Source organism: Chiroxiphia lanceolata, chromosome 3 (assembly GCF_009829145.1).
Source record: "Chiroxiphia lanceolata isolate bChiLan1 chromosome 3, bChiLan1.pri, whole genome shotgun sequence".
Lineage (NCBI taxonomy): Eukaryota > Metazoa > Chordata > Aves > Passeriformes > Pipridae > Chiroxiphia > Chiroxiphia lanceolata.
In genome coordinates this window covers 48,741,373-48,765,252 of record NC_045639.1, presented here as the reverse complement: position 1 = coordinate 48,765,252, position 23,880 = coordinate 48,741,373, and the positions used below count along the sequence as shown (strand labels likewise).

Genomic DNA, 23,880 nt, shown 5'->3' with positions numbered 1-23,880 from the left:
TTTACACTGAAAAAGGTTGTACTTAATTTATCAGCAATTCAAGGGGTTCTACGCCTTTCAGGTTCATCAATGCATTTCAATGAAGGTTTTTACAGTATAAGTGATAGACAATTCAAAAAAAAGAAAACAGTGTTGATAAAATTAACACAGGACTATGCTTATATCCCCAGGTATAGACAGCAAACTGAAATATGAAGAGGAAGTACTAAGATTCTTTGGGCTCTGCAGAATCTTCAAAATACAGATGCTTTTTTATTTTAATGAGAAAGCTGACTGAGACTTAGCAAAAGCTTTTGACCCACTCCATTGCCCAACATAGAAGGATTTCTTTTCTTTTATACTATGGTAAAAGCAGAAAAGGATTACGAACTAGAACCTATATAGCTATGGCTTTTTACCAGTCATGTAAAATATCCCTACTTTTGAAGCAGAATGGCTGACAAATGTAGAGTTCCTGTACATCAACAAGTGAACATGACCAATTTCTACAACTGGTGCTTGGAATTAAATTTATGCAGGCATCCTTGGGGTCATACTTATCAGCTGCTTTCACTGGGACGAAGTCCTGTGTTAGAACTCATGAAGATTATACCACATAACCAAAGTCGCTGACAGTCTTAATAAGTCTGAGTTACTTACACACTTCCTGTGTTAGAACTGCTGTCCATGAGGAAGGAGCCATTGGTCCTTTCCATCTGTGCGAGCCTGAAAGGAAAGACCACGCCTTTCAGAGAACATGCTGCACACTTTAAACAGAAGTACTATGAAGACCAAGTCTGCTTAGAAACAGCTCAGGTATGGCAGTCTTTGATTAAAAGATTAAATGATTAAAAATAAACTCCTAGATTTTGTGGCAAAGATCTAAAATCCAGAGGACTCTTATGAGAAACTTTCACTATGATTAACTAATTCTACTTGCCAAATGAAGAAAAAATGTATTTTCTATCTCTAGTATAATTATCATTAGCACTACCAAAACTTCCATGGTAAAATTAATTAAGAGATGTTTTTGCAGATGGTTTTCTTTTTGAATTTTATAAAGCTGGACTAACAAAAGAGGATGAATACTTTTTAAATATAGCACACACAACATCTGAAATTATACTTGGCAAATAATATCACACTGTGGACAGACAAGTCCTGGAAAACAACACAAAAAGCAGTGTAATTGCCTATAGTTTCTCATTCTGGAAGAAACTAATCTAAAAAGACTACATTATTAGACTGTATATATAAGGTTACACAGCTCTTCAACATGACAGTAGAAATTTTTTTACCTATTCAAGTTTCCAGGAAAGAGATACCTTATGTACAGAAGACACATACATAAAAATCTAGGAACACTCAATGTTCTGCACATATATTTAACTGCACCAAATACAGCTATTTCCTTTACTATAAAGATATCTTAACTTCATATATATTTTTGCAACTGCATTAGACATTAATCTTCAAATTTCTTTTTGAAAGCAGTGTGCAAGGCCCTAAAGAATTGGGAACTCGGGTATGCAGCAAGTTTGCCCATATGTACGTTTGTTACTATTCCTCAGGTTGAAGAAGAATAAATGAAGGCCACACAGGATGACGTTGTCTCATCCCACCACGGTTTGGGTGGGACATTGTGTTCCAATAACTCCCCCAAAGGGAAAAAGACAAGCTCCAAAGTTAATCAGATAATCTCTGCTCTGGGGCATCTCAAACAGATCTACTTCACAGTGAGCAACATGCTTCCAGTCACCTTTATAATGCTGCATAGTTCAGCATCTTCAATTCTTTGATAAAACAATCTTAGAAATTAATCTTCACAGTCCCTTTGTCACATATGGAAGTAGTCCAACCCCCAGTATTTTTCAGAGCTGGGAGCCTGCCCTGAATCTCTTAATGAGTAATAGATATCTATTAGTGAGTATTAAATATCATCATGTTTACCATCTCCATCATTAATAAGGATTTGCTGTGAAACCAGCAGATGGCCCTAATCAGGGAGCAGAGGGAGACAGGGAAGAGACTCTAGTTGCAGAGCCTTCAAGGCAGGATACAAACTGAAAGGTGAGGAAGGGAATTAGAAAAAACTCAGAGGTGATGCAGCACAACAGAACAGGGAGATGGTATCCCCAGGTACATCCCCAGATAGGAGACTCTGTTAACAGAAAATTGGGAATTGAATGTTCTTCAATCAGTGACAGTGAAGGCTTTAAGCCCTAACACACTGCTTCTGCTGGGCACTGTCTTATTCGGGAAGCCCTGATACTATTCCTTTAAAGAAGCTTAACTGAAAAGATCAGAACAATTAAAAAGATTTACTAGTTTATATAAAAAATACACATAACAGATCCAATTAGAAAGGACACAATAAAAATTATATGACAGACACAGAATTATGTCTTCTCTTTTTTACTAGAAGAAAAACAGTTTTGAGTAGTTTTAGATACATTACTTATGCAGTATTCAGTATTAAGTTTCTAATTTTCATAACCAATGTCTGCACATGGCAGGTACAGATTTAGCTTTGTATCCTGAAAGAGCCTTGGCTAGTGCATGGTCCATTTTCAGCTACTCTAATCCAAAGCAGACCTTGTAAAAGCCGAGGGACAGGGGAAGTAAAACAGGTATTGCACCTAGGGTCTCCCTTGATCCTAATGTGAGTCCAGAGCATGAGCTTTATCTGGGCACAAAAAGTCACAGTATTGTGGCACCAAGGGCTGAAAAAAAGGACATAAGGAGACAAAAATTGCTCACATCTTTCTAGAGAAGTTTAATTTATTTGGTCCAGGGGTTTTAATTGATTAAAGCACAGCCTAAGTTAGAGACTCAAAGAAACGTTGGGTGATCTATATGAATGACATGTTCCAAATAACTGAAAAGCAGTTATAACTAAAATGACATTGTGTGTCACTGTGCTATACTACTAGTGCAAAATGAAAATATTTGCTGCTGGGGGAATACAAAAAATTAGGCTGACTGTGGGTAGCCCTTCGGCCCTATTTCTTTTTCTCCAACTGCAAAGATCATAAGTAGTGTATCGTAGGTATTTAAGAAACTGCTCTGAAGCTTTCTTATGGTGCTCATAAATAAGAATGCAGTTAACTGAATTTTTAGTAAAAAAGCTGAAAAAGTTAATGTTGTTTATTAGTTGTAGAGATCAGATACAACAATAAAAACTCCCAAAGAAAAGCCTAATCAGTTCCCATGGTACTTATTTTTGAGAGGGTATCTCTAGTTAGTGCTTCACCATCACCACATCCGTAACTCAGGATGAGAGGAAATGGCCTCAAGTTGTGCCAGGTGAGGTTTAGATTAGATATTACAAAAATTTCTTCCATGAAAAGGTGGTCTGGTGTTGGAATAGGCTGCCCAGGGAAGAGGTGGAATCATTCTCTCTGGAAGTGCCTTTGGCACTTGGGGACATGGTTTAATGGTTCACATGGTTGTGCCTGGTTAACAGTTGGACTTGACAATTTTAGAGGCCTTTTTCAACCTTACTGATTTCTGTGATCACCAGTTGTGAATGTACAGAAGAGAGTTCATCAAAAGACAGAAACACTGAGATGGACTTGGCATAATAGATATTTTATCACAAAAGGACTAGGGTGATCCCACAAAAGCAAGAACATAAAACATCTGTAATTATTATATGCCCTGTTAAAAGTCAACAGTAATGCATAGTGTCAACCTGTCACAGAAGAAAACAAAAGTCTGGATCTAAAATCCTACTGGGAAAACTATACATCCACCAAGTTTGGTTTATTTTAAAGGTTAAAAATGAAGAAACAAAACAAAAATCATACATTTTAAGAAATAAAGCAATTCTGCAACAGTTTCCATTCTGTATGAGAGATGATAGATTTAAAATATCTATTTTACATCTAATATGACTGCAATCAGAAGCTAATGATTTAAAAATATTTTACTTCTAAGTACAGAGAATTATATCTTTTTAATAAACAATATCCAACCAGTAGTGCATATAAAAAACTGCAGGAATCAATCACAAAATGTAATCTACTCATGAGAAACCGTGCCTCCCTTACCTAGTAGCGTACTGCTCTATCCTGGAGTGTGTGTCATCATGAAACAGCTGTGGAGACTGGGAAGGACTAGTTTAAAAATAATAATAAAACAATTAGTGATGTCTAAAGCAACTCACGATATAGACAATATTATTTTTAAATTAAGTTAGACTGATGACAAATAAATAAATTCACAATATTCCCGACAGCGTTATTGCTTTGGGTTAGTCATGCCCTATAGTTCATGCACATCAGATTAGTTGCAACTGAGCTAAAAGAAAACAACCAGCATACTAGGCTTTTCAGACAAAGGAGTTCTGCATACTCACTCGTATTGCTCTGGCCACATACTGATGAGAGTGATAGGACTGCAAGGAAGACACAAAAAAAAAAAGGAAAAAGAGAGAAAGAATGAAACTATGAAACAACTGTAGTGTCATTTAAGCAAGAGAAAGCTGGAGAAACAGAATGTTTTGACCAGCAACCCACCCAGATTATTTCCATTAGCAACAACTGATGAAGAAAAGAGACAGCAACAGATACTGCCAAGTATCACGGAGGGACAGGAGACTGACTTACACACTTTGTTTTGTTAAATAAAAATCAATTTAAAGAAAAATCCAAATCAGAGGTATTGATTGAACTGTAGTTCATAAACTATAATCAATTCATTTAAATTCTGCTTAAGCACTGGATCTTTCATCTTAAACTAACTAAAAATGACTAGAAAAAATGTGGTGGAAAAAATACTACCAATAAAAAACCCGCTCTATAAGTCACAGTTATCAATGCTTATTTTCCTCATGCATAAAAATAATCAGAGCTAAATACATATTATACTAAATTCTCATACTTGAGTAACTACATAGGATTTTTTATTCTAATTTTTTTATTAAAAGGAATGTATTACTGAGTTTTGCCACCTGCAGGGCAGAGAACCAAGACCAACAGTTTCCTCAGCATGGTGCTGGCAATTTATCTGTATATTTCCCACATGACTGGACCAAAAGAGTTTTATCCTGACCTGTGATCACAGTTTTGACATTCCAATTTCTGGCAGCATTGGTGAACTTTCATCACATCAAAGCAGCTTTGTTTTCTGTGTTGGTGGCAGCTGAAGACTGCCTCAGTGGGTAACATTTTAACACTTGAATATGCATTGCTTCCTTAGAAGCCAGGTCATCAATAATACCAGTTTTCAGATTACTTCCTCCTGTTTCTTAAACTGCTATGAAGAAGTTTTGTTTGGTTATTGTAAATAAAATGCACAGCCCTCCAGCCATGAAAACAGAGCAAGGGCAATGGCACAAAACTGCTATATGAAAGCAGAGCATCTATGCTAAAGCCTCACATGAGCTGCTGTTAGCTAAGTGTGCCATGTTCAGACAGTGCAGTACTGCCACAGACTCCAGCATGTGAAAGACAGTCAATGCATGAAACTAATTCTAGCACCTTGTCAACACATTTTAATTTTGTTCTTGTAACAATGTCTTCTGCTGACAACTACCAAGCAAGTAAATAAAATGAAGCACTTCTGTCAGAACCATAAATAATACCGTGGAGACACTGAGAGTGCTCTCTCTGATTAAGCCACCTGTTTTTCTGATGCCTGTAGGACCCTAATTAACTCAGAGAATTCTAATTCCAGGAATTTTGACATAACCAAATAGGCAGTGGAGTTCAAAAAGCCCAGTCTCCTCAAAAGTGTTCTCTGTAAAACAGCCATTCAGCACCCTCCAACATTACCTGCTTGGTCCATTGCCATGGACATTATAAAGTCCACGACTTTATAGTAAAGTGCTTACGAAAATCTAATATAAAATATGTTACTTTTAAAAAATAGGCAAGATCTGCAAATAACATGAAACAACTAATACAAAATAATACAGAACAAGGCTCTGTAACTGGTTTTGGTTATTTCTTGAGTTCTTTTTTTTTTTTTTTTAAATAGAATAGGTTAGTGACTCCAGTGACTCTATAAATCAAGCTTACGTCTCCAGGTTGTCACCCTCCAATACTGTTTGCACAGGTAAGTAGCCAAGTCGGGGATGCTTTGCAAAATACTTCTTTGATCGGAACTTATTCTTCAGCACCTTTGTGAAGTCCCGTACATCTTCCCCAGATGTTGTCTTTAAAAAGTTAAAGAAATTAAATTCAACATTGCTAAATTGCATTTATTTAATATCAATATTAATGGTTAATAATGCTGGTACTGCCCTGAAAAAGAATACAAGTTTAAAATGTTAATGATGCTAAAATTGCCTTTTTAGTATCCTGAAATAGGGTATAATAATGAAAATAATGCATCTAAAAATTTTCTTCTGGAAAAAAACAGCAAGACTTAAAATTCCCAGCAAAAAAAGCATTTACCAATTAGTTTACAAATTAGAAAAAAATTGACAAAGGTTCAAGTTTTAAGTTACACATTTATAACCAGTCCTACAAAACATAAAAATTTTTCAGAAAAATAAAAACAGGCTTATCAGTTTGTCATAATCAGTTGGAAAGATACAGCCCTCTATATTCAAAGTTCCCCAAAATACTCACTGCCTTCCATTCTAGACCTGCAATGGAAAACTTTATCACAAGATGGGAGTGATATGTGCTAAACCATTCTCAATGGCCAAACTTTTCATAAGCATTTTCTGCCACTACCAGTATCATTTGAGAGTGGAAAAAAAACCAAAACCCACAGATGAAGTGACAGCCAGTGTACAGCCACTGTTCAAAGGTACAAACAGGACTGATAAGAACAAATACCGCCTGAAGTAACAAACTCACAGGCTGATTACTACCTTACTCCTTACTACCACAAGATAAGACTAGGACAAAATTAGCCACAAGATTCTTCAAGTCTAAATTTACAAGTTGTAATCACCATTTTCCATCCCTCCCAGCATCTTTTTTACTGATCCTAACTGATGAAGCCTCTTCCAAAACTGACAAATGCTTAGCCCCATCCCTCCTGGTTCCCTATCCCACCCCACCCCACCCCCAGAACACAATTAAAATTTAAGCAACTGCTTTTAAGAATTAGTTTAACTGGAAATAATCACAGCAATAATGGCAGCACTGCTCTGGTAATACTATTCAGCTAACTTCTACAAAAGCAGGAACACATGCAATACAAGATGAAAATGGCAATAAAGAGATCTGCAGGAAGAAACAGTAGTATATAGTTTGCTTTTAAAGTATATGTGCTCAGACTGTGCTGAGTACTTCAACAGAACAGTCCACTTCCCATACAGCAGTTACTATTAAGCATTTCCTCTTGCAACTGCAGTAAAGAAAAAGTGGACATTTGCCTCCTGACTTAACTGAAGATTTGCAACAGCTTCTACAGATTTCCACTCCAATCTCTGTAACAAACTACAGATTGCATTTCTGTACCCTCCGCTTTGGGAGAAGCCTGTTAACATAAAAGGTTGCCAAAGCGGATGGATAACCATAGGGAGAGAGATTTTTTTCAGTTTTGTAATCTTTTTCCCTGACATACTACAAAGAGGCCTAGAAGAAGGCCAGGCAAACTATTCCCTGATTCTATTCTCTGTTGTCAAAACACAAAAATACTTCCCTATGTATTTTAATATATGCAGTTACAAATTCTGTAATGCAGATCAGACAAATAATAGAAATTGTAGATAATCAAACTGGTGTTGGTAGATTTCTCATATGTGACTTTAACAAGTAACAACAAACTGAGCAAATTTGGGATTAAGAGGTGTTTGAACCCCTCAATTTTAATACAAGTGGATTTTGGGAGGGCTCACAAAATCGTTCTCGGAAACCATCTACTCCAACCACTGCACCATCCAAAGAAGGAACATGAGACAACTCAAAGGGCTGCTTATTCTCATGCAACAGTAACTCAAACAGATGGAACTCTGTCCCAACGCCAAGGAATGAAAATTTTAGTACCTACACATTATAGAAATAAATGTCTACTGAGCTGCCAAACTCTTCCTCTGGTGTATTCTTTATTTGGTATGACAGCCTGACCCAGTTCCTTGGAAAGAAAACTAATATGACTGTGTAATTATTGAGGACAGTAAATATTAACCAGTGAAATATGAGCAGATTTGAAAGAACTATTTTAATCTACACGCAAATAAGATACAACTCTTCAAAATATTTCTTCTACTTATTTTTGCATATAACCACATTATACAATCCAATCCAAAATCATGTCAAGGTACTATAACATTTTCCTTTCAAAAATCAATAGCCAGGCACTGCTGTGTAAAATCTATCTTCTAAATTAAAATAAACTGGTACCCTGCACACTTTCTTACATCATGACATCTTGACTACTTCCACATAAATCAATAGCACAAATACCACCATTGTTTCAGAACTTCAAAAGCAAAGAAAAAATCCTTTTCTTCACTGAACATTCAGCCAAAGGACCATGCTTTCAAACTCAATTTAAAATCTCAGTTCTTAGAGCAAGACAAAGTTCAGGAAGGAAAAGAAGGAACATATAAGATCCATGGCTGCCACACATAAATAACTAAAAAACCACCTGCACCAGAAGGTCTCAAGAAGAAAATATGTAACAACTAACAAAGTGGCATTAGCACTCTTCAATATACCAGCCAGGCATAAATGGAATCATAAGTAACAAATGAATACCAGATAAAATTTCTTATAATCCAACGCAAATTTAAGAACTGGGATTTCATGGAAAGCAGTGGAAAAAAATGACTATGCTGAAACATGTTTTTCATACATAGGCTAAAAAAATAGTTTCTGTATACTTTTAGTATATTGGAAATAGAACAAGTCTTCATTGGGAAAAAGTATCACCAAGAATGTAATAAAGCAGTTAGAGAGTTCTAAATAAAATAATATTTAATATAAAAATTATAACAAATATATGAAACATATGTGAATAAATAATATAGAATACTTAAAATACAGACATACATTTAATGTTATTTATTTACTACTATTCTCTTTTTCAAAGAAAAATTAATAATGGAGGCCCTAACAATTTTTTATTCCATTATTGCTCCAATCCCCTTTTGTTAACAGTGAAATGTCATGTTTGGTGCACTGCTAAGCATATCAAGATGAAACCACTGACTTACTTATGTCAGTTTGTTGTTTATAAAACACTGAGGCTGCTTGATGTTCAGGAATGTATCTGTCTTCTCTGGATGTCAGTAGGAATTCAATTTTCAGATGACTTATCTAGAGCAGAAGTCTTAACAGGCACTATTTCAGATAAGCTTTATTGTGCCTGGAAAAAAAATCATTCTAGGGTAAACTACCATTCAACCAATAATTTCTGATGTCTTGACTATCGTGTTCTGAGCTCTTCCAGGGAAATAAAATTCTGGTCATCTGGAAAACGAAAGGGTTAACCTTTGCTGCCATTGTTTTGTATAGAAAGGCTACCAAAAATTAGTTCCCTAAAATAAGGAGCTGTGCCAGGTGAGTGACACAGTACTACAAAAATTGATTATACTTTCATTATGGTAAGGAAATAGGTCTACTTGCAATGAGAAAATGTTCAGAACTGTGATTTGATATTTTTACATTACTCCAGAAAAGCTTTTTTTTATATTCCTTGCTGTGGAATATAGGATTGGCAAAGTGAAAACAAAGAGAGAGTTTTCTTTTGGAGAATGAAAACTGATGCAGTAAATATTTCCATCTGAAATTCAAAGATCCATTGGAAAGCCATCTTAATATAACACAAGTGACACTATTGAGAGGATTTCTGTTCCAAAACAGCTAAAAATAAACTATGTAGATAGTTACATAAGAGCATTCCTGAATTAGACGCTAGGAAAATCTTACATCTTACATATCTCTGTGTAAAATTCTACATTAAAAATCCTGTTTCTCCATCTTTTCAGAGAAAGACTAGGAGAAAAAGGTGGAATACTAACTAGAATAACTTTGCATTTCTACTGCTTAAGAGAGAGTAATGTTTTCAGTTGCTTGTTACACCCATCTCTAAATCCTGGGTGAAAGAAAACCAGACATAACTCAAGTCATTATTATTAATTTTTTTGCATTTTCAGCATCAAAAAAACTAAATTGCAAGTTAAGATGAATGCTGAATGGCATTACAGATAGTATACATATAGCTATGTAGAGTAAATGGTCATATTCTGAAACTGTGAAGCAATTCTTACCTAATGCAAATCACAAAACTCATTAAAATGGAGAACTGTCCCCTTGTAAATTTAATTTTAAAAACAGATTCCTTAAGCCATTCTCCAAATTATTTTAAATTTAATAAGAAGTCACTGTGCTTCTGAAAAATTCCTTCATACCCTACACTTAACTACTTACCTGAAGACAATTAAATGGTCTTGCCTCCACCTGTGACTAAGCTCCAGTTCTAAATGTCAGCTTAATTAACGGAAGCATTTTCTTACCTATTTATTGCTAGTATTCTTGATATTAATGTATTAATATGCATTAGCAGCAAGAAAGAGAAGCTAGGTTTATTAATGAGTTCATGCATTTGTACTCTGCTTTTCAACACTGGTCAAAAAAGTAACATTTTAACATCAACAGCTTTTAAATTTAGTTGAAAAGGTAGAGTAGATGCACTCTTCAGGCTATCTGTACTGTAATACAGTGGATTCTACTGAACAATTTACTGGCCTTTGGTACTTTTTCTTTTATTTCACAGACCTGGGTCCATGCTATTTTTCAGGCATTATTCATTTTAAACATATAAGCTATTCTACTAATTGGAAATTCTTGACTACTGTATTACATGAAACAAATTCAAGTTTAGCAACAGATTAGCACACCAACCAACAAACAGCAAGGATAAATAATACTGAATTCTTTTTGTGAAATCAATTCTTTATTCCTGACCTAGCGCAGATGAGATTAGTTAAAACAGATTGCATGTGGGTACTGATTATGGAAGTTTAACAGGCATGTAAGTCTGTTCATGTAATGGGTCATTTCTTTTAACAGAAATGGAGCTAGCAGAGTGTACTTACAGCAGGACTTCAGTAAAATTCCAACTCTCATATTCAGATTCCAAATTAATGGGGGTCAGTGCTGGACCTCTAATTTTACGCATCACCTAAATTAAATGCCGTTTCTTTTATTCTGCTCTACTTAAAACCGCCACAAGTTTCTTCCTTTACCTCCTATACACTTGCCTTCCTTCAGTCACTCTAATCATGTTACTTTATTTTACATTTAATATTGCTTTAAAACTATATTCTTTCTGTAGCAGTAACAGAAATCTTCATGATATTACAAGCCATCCCTAGTCCCATGAACAAGAGAGGATTCCAGCCATTTCCAGAATATGTTTTTCTGTTCATCAGTCTTTAGTTTTAAATGAGATGGTTCACAGTTATGTAACGTGAACATGTTTAACAAGAACTGAAATTTTCTCTTAGATATCAAATCTGCTGCTTCGGAAAAAACCTGGAATTCATCAGAAATACACCATCCTATTCTAGGGATAGTACCATACCGCATACCAGATATAATCTGTATTTGACTGATTCAACAGGAAGGCCATTTTATCCTGTGGACCAGCAGCATTATCTATTTCAACACCCCTTATACTTTAATTTCGGAATTTTCAGTATATTTTAGGTAGTAACAAAAAACATTTCTGTTCCGCTACAGATGAGGTTTGAGAGAACTTTATAAGGAGAAAATAAAAAATGAATCCAAGAAAAATATATTCCAAACATGTTCAAATTTTTGGATTATGTTGGCTAAGGAGGCAAGTAAAAAATCAGTATCACCATATTTTTAATGATGTCTATTCACAGACCTCCAGATCTTGAGGGTTAGAAAATGGAAAATGGAAAAAAACGGCCCTATATCATACCACAAAACCAGTAAAAAATAAACCAGAAAATGACTGAAAAGAGAAGGTATGAAGAGAAAAAACAGTGACTAAACACAACAAATATTAAAACTGGCTGAAAAAACAACAAACATACTTAAAAAATATTCTTCACAGTATAGCCTGACATGCCAATTTATCAATCAAATCCAAACATTAGGATACAGAATTAATGAAAATAAATTAACATAACTCATGTTTTCTTCTGACTATAATGGAGTGAAAACAGTACTTCATAGAATTTGAATTCTGTTACAAGACACAAGCCAGGTAAAGGAGAGGGAAAACACAGGTAATAAGTCCAACAACTACAGTAAAAGACAGTCAGGTAACTCAATGACTTTTTGCTATTCTAAGAACCCAAAGAACCTTCTAACACTATTAGAAATCAGCTCTATTGAATAAGCTCTATTTACATTCTGGTCTGAATTTTTCTGAGCAAACAGACCTTTCAGCACTGTTGTATAGATAACATAACAGTTATCCTATTAGTTTATTTCTGAGTTAAAATTCTTGAATTTAAACTACTCTGATAAAAAAGTAAAAGGGCTATTTGCAGGTAGCCACCCAGCCACTCCTCCACCTAAGAAAGACTCCTAGAAATCTCCATAGAAAATTGTGTTTGAAACACCATTAAGAAAATACTGTGTTTTAAAATTAGTTTGTGTTAGCTACTGCAGGCAAACCTCTCACAGAGGTTAGAAGATTTTTGGTTAGAAACTATCAATTCTATTTTTTGCAGCTACAAACCAATTTTTAAATATCCCTGTCAACAGTAATAACTCAGCAGAATGAAACTCAACATATTTCCAATCACATTTTCATGAAGCAAGCAAAATATTGGACCTGAAAGCGAAGATCACACGCCTCTCCAAAAATATTAAAAGTGCATTACTAGAATATAAAATATTCTTTCCTATGGTATAGCAATAGTAAAGTGAGTCCTTTTTCCCTGACATGTTCTCACCCTTACAGTGTGTGTGCATATGCAAGTATACAAGTACTACAATTACATTTAATATTCAAGCTTTGTTTTTACAAAGCAAAAGTGAAGTTCAAGTTCTCTCACAGCTGGATATGTCTACCCATTTCTATAGAATCCAAACACTGTCCACATAAAATCAGCAACACTAGCAAAGTCCCTGATGCCTTCCAAAGAGAAAGGTAGGAATACAGGTCCTACTAAACATATGAAAAAGAAATCCTGGTAGAATAGTGAAGTGACGAAAGACTCCATAAAAAATTTAGACCTCAAATAATGCAAATAATGATTGTTACCTCTTAGAAATAGTAAATTAGTACTCACAGGTATACAGTACTCCACCATTGGATAATGCAATTTATGCCCCTTTGCTGTACGGCCAGAAAAGAAACAGCTCTGACAGACATCATAGTTGAAATGTTTTAAACTCCGATACCTATGGGGACATTAAACATAGTGATTAAAGATTAAGTCTACTTCTAATTAAGCCTCACAAAACAAATTACTCTCTGAAATGGTGTCACCTGGTTTGCAGCAGCAACAGCAACGCAGTGAATTTGTTGGGATTAGCTTCTAAAGAACTTTGAAGTGTGTGGGTGGGTGTGACCAGGATGTGGCACAGCCAACACTCATGGGGGGCCACTGCAGTGCCACTGCAGCAGCTGCACGGGAACACAGGAAACCTGCAGCCCTCTTAACACACTTCACAGAACCTCCCAACACTGCACACCTCACTGAGTATTTAAAAGTTCCTGTCTCTATATCCATATAGAGAGCCATTGTCAATCATGTGTTGCCTAAGTCACTTTGAAGCAGAAAATCTTACGGGCATCAGCTTCATAGATGGACTGTGAAGAATTTATAATTTTCAAGTTTTTACTGACTTTAAACCATATGGGTTTTAGTTTTTCTTTTCCTCTATTTAACGTTCAGAGGGTATCTCAAAAAACTTTTATAAGCCAGACTGGTTTACTTTTAGATGTTTTTACCCTGAACAGTTAGATTAAGTGTTTGTAAATAATTTTGATGCTCAGAAATTCCAAACACATTTCAGAAAATGAAATTCTTGAAAATTCATGAATTATAAAAATAATACAAAATTCAGTTTAAAAAATTACAATGATATATTTACTTTTGGTATATTTTTTTTAAGAGACTATGTATAAACAAAGTAACAAACTTATACAGTATCCCTTGTATTAAATGTAGTCACCGGGAACATGATTTATTTATTTAGATCAGAGCAGACTAAAGCAACAATTCAATTCCAGATTCCCCCCACTGTTTTTATTAGTATGGTTGTTCTGACTGGATGAGATTATATCATTAGTATGAAACTAAAATGAGCAAACTTAACCAAATTGAATAGCTACTGAATAGTTAAAGTTTAAATTAAATTGCTTCCTGAGAGCCGTTTTCAGTACCCATCCACATTTTTTCCCTGCTGAGTTTTATGTTTTGTTTTGCAAGGGAATATGTGTCTATAAATGTAAAGGTTCACTTTAAAGGATGCTGATGCAGCTGTTTATAATTTTTACTCAGAGCCTGTGCATTAAAGGGCCACATTTACCTTCTGCTAAGATGCTAGAGGCTTTTGTTGTTGCAGATCTCTAACTTCATTATAGAAATTACTTAGAATGACCCATTCCTTTGTCTTCCTTTCTCTGCTTTTCTATCTCTCTACCCTCCTTCTACACATAGTACAGACAAGATTCATCATCCCCAACTCAGACAACTAAAACATATCTGAGCTGGAGCTTTGTCACTCTATGCTCCCTCAGGCAATAATAAAGAAAAATAAGAACACTTCAAGAAATTTCATCTCCTCTTAAGACAGGCAACAAAGTTTGATCAGATTTATTACTTTTGCAAATACATATCTATATTTATAATGACAAAAAAGAGGGTTGCTAGCTCAGTCTTGTAAGATTGACTAAAACCAGCATGCCTAAAATTAGGTGAGATGAATCTGACCTCAGGATTCATATTATTATCCTTTAAAACAACTGAAAGATGGAGTATAGAAAGCATGGGGTACAAAACTTACTCATCTGCCAAGATACCTGAAGAAAAACCTTAGAAGCACTTACAAGAAAGACCTATTATATTTTTCCTAAATAATACACTAGACTCCATGACCACAGTAGAGGAAAAATCCAGTTATTCTTAGCTCTAGCTGTAGCCCCTGTTGGTATTTTCTGGGGGATATTTTGCATCATTTTGTACATGGGAATAATCAATTCACAAATGCATGGTAGTTGTAACAGTACTCACTAAGGGTACCAACTACAGTTTAGGAGAATAACATCGAGAATATTCCGCATGTAATTTTTTTTCTTTTGCAATTCACACCTTTCTTTGAACAGATGAAAGTCTGATTAAGTTCAATGCTTGAGATAGGAACTGTGCAAGCTGCATCACAGCAACATATCAGTGTTTGTTTTAAGCAAGGAAAGACTGATGTTGAAGGGTGTTTAATTTTGCCTGGCATAAGTTAGTTTCCCAAGCCCTATGCAAGAGAGCAGTCAGTCCACATTTTTTCTTACTGATCACCTCCTTTTGATCTTGTGCTTACAAAAAACACGGTGTGCATTCATATTTAATTTGTTATCTATTGGCTCCAACAATGCAAAAACATCTGATGACAGTCTGCCCTGTACCTCTGTCAGACACTGGCTGTCTAACAGTGGTACTGCAGCAGCCAGAACTGCACTAGCTCAGGCCACACCACAGGTGACAGATCCTATCTTAAAGCAGGAAAACAGTGGAAAACAGACAGAAAAAACTGCACTTGTTGGAAGGCTTAAAAGTGTGGATATTTTCAGGGAAACACTGTACCTAACTGCCCTCCTCTTACCTAAATCCGACAATTGGACACTCTTTACAGATGTTGCACTTGGCCTGATGTTTCGCTGTTTCTGCAGCTGCCACACGGTGTAGAACTGGTAGCCACACCATAGACTGTGGTTCTAAGCGCATCCAATCTATAAACTGCTTTACAGTTATTTCAGGCTTGTTGTGATTCTGTGGAGAGAAAGAACCCACATTCAAATTAAAAAAGAATAAATAATAAAATAAAACAACACAACAGCACACACCCAAAAGCAAATTTTCCTTAGAATTCTATGGAAGAAAACCAAACAACAACCTATGTTAATCCTTTCCATGACAGGTTCATCCAAAACCATTTACAAGACACAAGAAATAACCTTGATCAACATGTAAATAAAGAAAACAAGTCAGTCAGTAAGACTATAGGAGACTAAAACAGCTATGATAGAGTAAACAGACCGTAATAAAGGTGGAGGACATAGTAAATGAGTAACAGAGTCCCTTGTAAAGCTGTCTTTGAACTGAAAGGACTTGAAAAATAAGTATGAGCATGAAAGGGAAGCACTTTCTGCACCTCAGACATGCTAAAGATATGGTTGACTTTTGAGTTAAGATTGATGACAAAATGTTAAATGTCAGTAGTGCTTGCATGTGCCTATTGATTGCCATGAGACTCATGTAATTTTTTTATTATGCTTGGAGCTCACAGTATTCTTTCTAGTTAGCACATTAAACACCCCCACACACAAATAGCAAACAGCCAGGCACGTAACTAATGAGAAAGAAATCTCCCATTTTATAGGCAATCGCTGCAAGAATAAAGCACAGCTAAAGTATTAACGTGATTGTTTTAAAAAGCAAACAAACATGTCTCTACATTTTCTTTAAATTGTAACCACCAGAGAAGCCTAGCTGTAAAGGTATTCTATTCATCAACTTTGTCAGCAATAACAACAGAGGTCATATTTCTGAGCTCACTGGAAGTAAGAAAACAAAGCTTAAAAATGAAAACTATTCTTAAATGGTAATGCATGACAGAAAGAAATCCTAGGCTTCTTAATCTATTTATAGTCCAAGTTGATTTTTGCCAGTAAAAGAGAGAAGCATGAAAAAAACCCACATTCTTTCCTCACCAAGAAAATACTTGACTGAGAACTGTTATGCAATTGCAAATTTTGTCTATGCTTTTCTAATGACCAGAGACTGAACTTGAGCTATTCGTGTGAGATGAGGGGTGCAACTTCATTATCAGTATAACTGCAATAACACATCAAGTGTTTAAATGCTACCTTGCTAGTACCCCCTCACCCATAATTGAATAGCATGGGAGATGGGGCAGACCCTTGAGAGACTTAAAGATCATTCCTCTGTGACACAGTCTGCTACTAACAAATGAACAACTGAATATTTCAGTATGACGTGAACCACTCAAGGCTAGTTATAGCTATGTCAAGCATCATCCCTTATTGTCTGAAGCAGCAGTGTTAAAACATAAGGGGAAGTTTTACATGGTTAATGGGTCAAATCAACTTCTGTAAGTATCTACTAAATTATTCATAACCTGGACAAACACACTTCCAATTCTAATCACCTGACTCCCGAAATTAATCTAATAGTTCTGAAAAAAGCTAGCGCAACTGCATTTTTCAAAGCACTGGACAAAAAAGTAGAAATGTCTATGAAAGAATGGCAAAAGAAAAATGCTCTAAAAGGTCCCTAAAATCTTTAATGTTTGATTCAATAAACTCTGAAATATCCAAGTCATTAATTTTATACGCACCATAGTGAATTTTTAATCCATATACAATTTCTGATGATGTTCAAATCAGCCACTTTCACAGAAATAATACACAGAAGCAGTATAGCTATCAATAGCAAACAGTTGGAGCTTTAGGCATCCTTGACAAAGTCAGTTAGTTGTGTTTCATTACAACATCCTGTTTTTAATTCTCATCTTCTTTAAACAGACAGATGATCCTTGCAGCCTCATTAACCCCTGGCATGTAGTGTGGGGCTGAACAGCAGGATGCAAGAGCTTAATTCCATTCTGATCTGCTGCATAAAGGCTCATGATATATTAATGACTAAGCTTGAAGTTTCATGGAAGTGCAAGCTCTTTTGTCAGTAAAATAATGCTAAATAATTTCCTGGTTCATAAGGTCAAAAATTACTACCAACATCATTCTCTTGTTCTGTTGAGATTGTGTCTTGTTCCAGCAGGGAAAAGCATGTTGCTCTCACAGTATCAGGTTGCTTTGAACAATGCAAAGCAGGGTAATTGACTGCTACAAAATTTTTTATCAGCTTTTAGAGCTGCAAACACTGTCAAAATCACAAAGATTTATATATTCTTTTGGCTAAACATAATTTGTTTCATCCTGTCCTAAACCATAAACCATCTTTTACAGTCGCATTTTCACAATAACTTCCCACACTTAGTTGCAGGGGCATATTCAATTCTGTTCAAAACTCAGTGGATGTTTTTAAAATTCCTCTCTTCTTTTTACATCATGAACAAGTGAATCTTTAGACTTCCCAGAGGGTTTTTTTTCCTCACGAAGGTCTTTATCTTACCTGTTGGAAACAGCTGCGCACACTGGGTTCAATGTTGCTCCCACCAAAGGCTGCCACTTCACCAAGCTGTCGTGGGATCTGGATAGCATCGTGAAGCAGAAGGCCCAGCTGCCTCTGATCACACATTTCTGTAGGGCCAGCCACCTCCTTGAAGAGGTCTGCAACATCAAAAAAAGGCACCATATCATTTCATTTCCACATACATTCCTTTTCATTCAGTAACGCTGCAGTTCGAGCTTTTAATATTTTTGTTATAGTCATGGTTACATGGCCACAGACCCATTTACAGGAGCTTACCTTAATCTAATCTTGATAACTTTGAATATGTTTTCTTGATTTGTAACCATATAAATGAGAAAAATAAGGCCAAATGAATGAAACTATACAGCTTCTTATGGCACATGGTAGACAGGAAGGTGATTTGAGGCAGTCAGCACAGCTTCACCAGCAAGAAGTCCTGCCTGGCCTTCTATAATAGAGTGACTACATCAGCGGACAAGGGAAGGGTTACAGATGTCACCTCTCTAAACTTCTGTAAGGCCTTTGATATGGCCACCCACAACATCCTTCTCTCTCAACTGGAGAGAGATGGATTTGATGGGCAGATAAGGAATTGGTTGGATGGTCACATCCAGAGGTTAGTGGTCAATTGTTCAGAGTCCCAATGGGCATCAGTGACAAGTGGTGTCCCTCAGGAGTCTGTATGAGGACCAGTGCTATTTAATATCTTCATCAGTGACATAGACAAAGTGATCGAGCATACCCTCAGCAAGTCTGCAGATGACACCAAGCTGAGTGGTGCAGTTGAAGGATGCAGGTGCATCCTGAAGGACAGGATGCCATCCAGAAAGACCTGGATGAGCTTGAGAAGTGGGCCCATGGGTATCTTATGAAGAACTACAAGGCTGAGTGCAAGGTGCTGCACCTCAGTCAGGGCAACCCCCAGTATCAATACAGGTTGGGGGATGAAGGGACTGAGAGCAGCTCTGCCAAGAAGGACTTGGGAGTCCTGATGGATGAAAAGCTGGACATGTGCTGAGAAGGTGTGCTTGCAGCCCAGAAAGTCAACTGAATCCTGGGCTGCATCAGAAGAAGCGCAGCTAATAGGCTGGGGGAGGTGATTCTGCATGGTGAGACCCCATCTGGAGTGCTGACTCCAGCTCTAGGGTCCCCAGCACAGGGAAGACATGGAGTTGCTAGAGCAGATCTAGTGAAGGGCCACAAAACTGATCATAGGAGAGATATTCTTCAGAGGATAGCCCTCTGAAGAAAGGTTGAGAGAGTTGGAGTTGTTCAGCCTGGAGAAGACTCCAGAGAGGCCTTATTGCAGCTTTTCAGTACTCAAAGGGGGCTTATAAGAAAGCTGGGGACAAACCTTTTTAGCAGGGCCTGTTGCAATAGGACAAGGGGTAATGGTTTTAAACTAAAAGATTTAGACTAGTTCTAAGGCAGAAATTTTTTACAATGAGGGTGGTGAAACAGTGGAAAAGGTTGCCAAGAGAGATGGTAGATGCTCTATCCCTGGGAACATTCACAGTCAGGTTGGAGAGGGCTCTGAGTAACCTGATCTAGTTGAAGATGACCCTGCTTATTGCAAGGGGGTTGGTCTAGATGACCTTTAAAGGTTCCTTCCAAATCAAACTACTTTACATTTCTATGAAGAATGAAATATTTCAGAAATCCATATCTTATGCAAAAATCTATGCCATCCTTCAGTTGGTTGGGGACAGAAGCACATTTGCTCTGAAGAGAGACTAGAAGTTACCACAAGTCACAACTGGCCATGCAAAATAGCTTAAAGCAAGAGCAGCAGCAAGAAAGACAACTCAAGCTTAACAATAATCACATTTTCTTCCTGGATAACCATGTCTGCTTCCATGTCCTTTCCCTTTACTGATTCCATTTTCTTAAGGTAGGTGTCAAGCCCTGTAGTATAAATGGATGAACCAGGATGACTGTAACAACAGAAAAAATGGATGCTGAAAGGGATCAAGAAAATTGTTCCAGATACAGGCACTGGGAAGGAAGATACTGCTTGTACCTACAGTCACAGTTAAGCACGGAATTTAACAGGCAGGCCTGTCTGCAGTACAGATGCTATTTCTCAAGTGCTTTCTTAACACATTTCTTAGATTGGATAATTTTAATTGTTAAAGTGTTCAGCCAAAATTTTTAATATGTTTCTGCCAATAATTTTGATTTATGAACTCCATAGCTGTGAACATTAACATTTTTTCACAAGATTCATCTTTCCTGAAAACAACTTAAATGCTGAGTTTATCGAGGAAATATTTTTAAATTCTGTGAGTGGTACAAATTACAGAAGAAATGGAATTAAATTCTTATGTTCATTCCAGTTGGCTTTTACATTGTCCTTTTGCACTCAGTAGCTGGCTTGGATTAAAACTTCAAGTAATCTTAAAAGAAAAAAAAAATCCATTTATACTATTCCCCTACTTTTTCATGTTTCCCACCAGAACAACCATTAAAAGATTAGAAATAAATGAAATTTGAAAATTCAGTCTGATTGCACTTCTGATTGAGAAAAAGACAAGCTTTGTTCAGAAACATTCAAGAGTAACTCTTATTACACTGCATAAATTGTTTTGTCCTTCATTTAGAACAACTGACAAGTTTTATCAGCGTGCTTCAGATAGTCTGGTCATACTTTATTTCTTCTCAAAGGAGGTGGAAGCAGAAGAAAGGATCTTCACAAAATAAAAATCCAGATGGCTGAAATAATTTTTAGAGTTTGCCATATTTTTCTCACCCATTTCTTTCCTAGTCAAACAGCAGCATCTTCACCACTCAGTGTTGAGGAAAAAAACCACCACAGACAACAGTGGTGACAGAATTAGTACTGCCCAGCTGCAGGCTTGTCTTGGCAATCTCTGATCCTGGCTAGCTTCTTCAGCTTAGGCTGGCATAGTTTTTCAATTTTTAAGAGTCAGCTTAAAAAACTGATAGCATAAAAGAAAAAAAAGGAAAAAAAGAAAAGTTTCTTATTCTGTTTGCATCAGTCTACAGTGGAAACAGGCATTAAAAGAAGAACAAGTCATTAACTGCTTGAGCTGGGAGGCAGATGAAGTAATTTCCTAAGCCCTAAAACTTCAGTTGACTATGGAGCTGGTAAACGGACGAAAAACTGTGTGACAGGAGGGGTAATAGGTAGAGTGATTAGCTAGGAGGAAACCAGAAATACCTTTGAAGAACTCAAACTCCTCCAAAACACTCCACTTGAGTTTTATTTGTTTCTTAACATCAGCAAGTGCCATAACCAAATGCAAAGCTATGGATGGTATCCTCTTTTCTCAAACCCCTCAATGCCTTCAGTGTGGCACACAGGAGCAGAAGCTCCTAAACTAAAGGTATAGAAAGTGAGAATGCTCTTGCTATCTGGCCTACCTGCTTCAAATAACCCACTGTTCCCTGGCAAAGGAGGTGCGGCAAGAGCAACTCAAGTTGCAAATGTATTGGAGAAGAGCCTGGTTTAGCTCTGACAGGGACCACCTGGACAATATACTTGCATCAGTTGGAAAGGGGACCCCGTATATCACCCACCAGCAACAATAAAAGCCCTAAACTCTTGTAAATGGAGTTTGTTAACATGCACATAAATATTAAATGAGTTTCAACATAAAATAGATTGACATTAAGGTTAAACTGCATAAGAGACTCTATCAAAGGACAGGAAGAATGATTGAGGGAGCAGAGAAATGATTATTCAGACCTGAGTCATATAAAAAAAACATACTAGGAAAAAAAGAAATCAGTTAATCTTAAATAAATTCAGCCTCACACTGGTATTTTGAGGATGACACCAGTGGGACTCAAGCTGCAACTTAGCAAGACAGCTTGAAAAAATGTACTTAATGGTTGATATAGAAAGGGAGACTTGAAAATGTTGAAAAGTTTATTAATTCCTACCAAAATGATAATAAGATAGTAGAATGATGTCCACAACATATATGTTATGTTGAATTGTCACAAACAGAATGAACGTTCTAACTTCTTTTTTTTTTTTAACTACCAAGTTCCAAATGGTTTGAAAATTAACAACATAAACTTAACAGTTAAAAATTCCCACCACATTCCAAGGATGCTGTACCTCATTTGAAAACTGAAACGCTTTGCAGATAAGATTTCTCAAGTAGCTCTTCTTTTTCATCTCAAGTCATACAGTTTTTGTTCATTAATAATTTAATGACTATTAATTTGATCTGGGTCATATGACTCAAAATCTACAAATCCACACACTATAAACAAATAAAAAACTTCATATGGCTCTTTCTGTTTCTGCTGCCAGTTTGGGCCTTCGGTATTAAAGATGAGTCCAGGTAAGAGTGAAATGCACACAAATGCATTTTGATGTAGCTCACAAGTGACCTTCCTGGTCAGAAGGGAAAGGAAAGCATAACATGGATACAGCCAGACCAGGGCATTGGCCTCAATAACAGAGAAGAAGCCCTAGATTCCGTGCCCTACAAGAACAGGTGTGAAGCAGCTCACAACAACTGAATTACTTTTGCAGGTCCATTTTTATTCTCAGGAATACCCAGGCACGTGTTTGAAATTAAGCATGTCTTAAACATTTTCAAGAATAGGTATTCTTTAATTGCAGCTTTAGTAACTGGGACTTTTAATTAAAGATCCATTCTCATATCAACCCTGAAGTCTAGAATCCTAAAAAAGCAGCTTAATTAAATTAAAAAAAAAAAAAAGTCACAGAAATTTCCCTGGTAAATAATTTTTTAAAAATGTGACAAGTGAAAAGATTCTACCTACACTGGAAATGAACATACAGTTAACAAAGTTCTTATTTTTGATGAAAATAAATGTGACTGAAGGTGGCTGTTAAAACAAAACAAAACAAAAACAAACAAACAAAACCAAAACAAAACAAAAGGATTAACATGAGAGAAAGAAAAAAGAACAAAAGTTTGATTTCCAAAAGAAAGTAAAAGAGAAAGATGAAAGTCAGTTGTACTGGTAAACTGAAGTTACCGTCCCCTGCCAATTTATTATATTATTTCATTAACCTGTGCTGGTTTCAGCTGGGCTAGAGTTAATTTTCTTCACAGTGGCTAGTATGGGCCTGTGTTTTGATTTGTGCTGAACACAGGGCTGATAATATGTTTTTGTTATTGCTGAGCAGGGCTTACACAGAGCCAAGGCCTTTTCTGCTTTTTGTGTTATCACACTGGCAAGGAAGTAGGAAGAAGACAGAGCTGGGACAGGTGACCCAAACTGACCAAAGGGATATTCCAGACCATATGACATCATGCTCAGTCTATACAGTGGAGGGAAGAAGGAAGAAGTGAGGGGACATTTGGAGTGACGGTGTTTGTCTTCTGAAGTAACAGTTACATGTAATGGGGCCCTGCTCTCCTGGAGATAGTTGAACACCTGTCTGCCCACAGGAAACAGTGAATAAATTCCTTGTTTTGCTTTGCTTGTGTGCACAGCTTTCCCTATTAAACAGTCTTTATCTCAACCCACGAGTTTTCCAGCTCTTACCCTTCCAGTTCTCTCCCTGACCCTGCTGGTGGAGGAGGGAGTGAGTGGCTGTGCGGGGCTTGGTTGCTGGCTGGGGTTAAACCATGATAAAATCAAATGCCTCAACAATCCTGAAATTA

At 36.5% G+C, this 23,880-nt stretch overlaps 1 protein-coding gene across 8 annotated transcripts in view; it reads right to left on the bottom strand.

The window, feature by feature from the left end:
- UTRN (utrophin) overlaps nucleotides 1–23,880 on the bottom strand; it is a 364,804-nt gene that overhangs the window by 23,471 nt on the left and 317,453 nt on the right. For all 8 annotated transcript variants that reach the window (XM_032682362.1, XM_032682360.1, XM_032682363.1 and 5 more), the window contains 7 exons: nucleotides 18,245–18,402; nucleotides 15,696–15,862; nucleotides 13,163–13,274; nucleotides 6,003–6,139; nucleotides 4,340–4,378; nucleotides 4,032–4,097; nucleotides 640–705 (listed from right to left, as the gene is read on the bottom strand). In XM_032682362.1, the coding sequence (XP_032538253.1) occupies nucleotides 640–705; nucleotides 4,032–4,097; nucleotides 4,340–4,378; nucleotides 6,003–6,139; nucleotides 13,163–13,274; nucleotides 15,696–15,862; nucleotides 18,245–18,402 (745 nt within the window). The remainder of the gene's footprint in view (nucleotides 1–639; nucleotides 706–4,031; nucleotides 4,098–4,339; nucleotides 4,379–6,002; nucleotides 6,140–13,162; nucleotides 13,275–15,695; nucleotides 15,863–18,244; nucleotides 18,403–23,880) is intronic.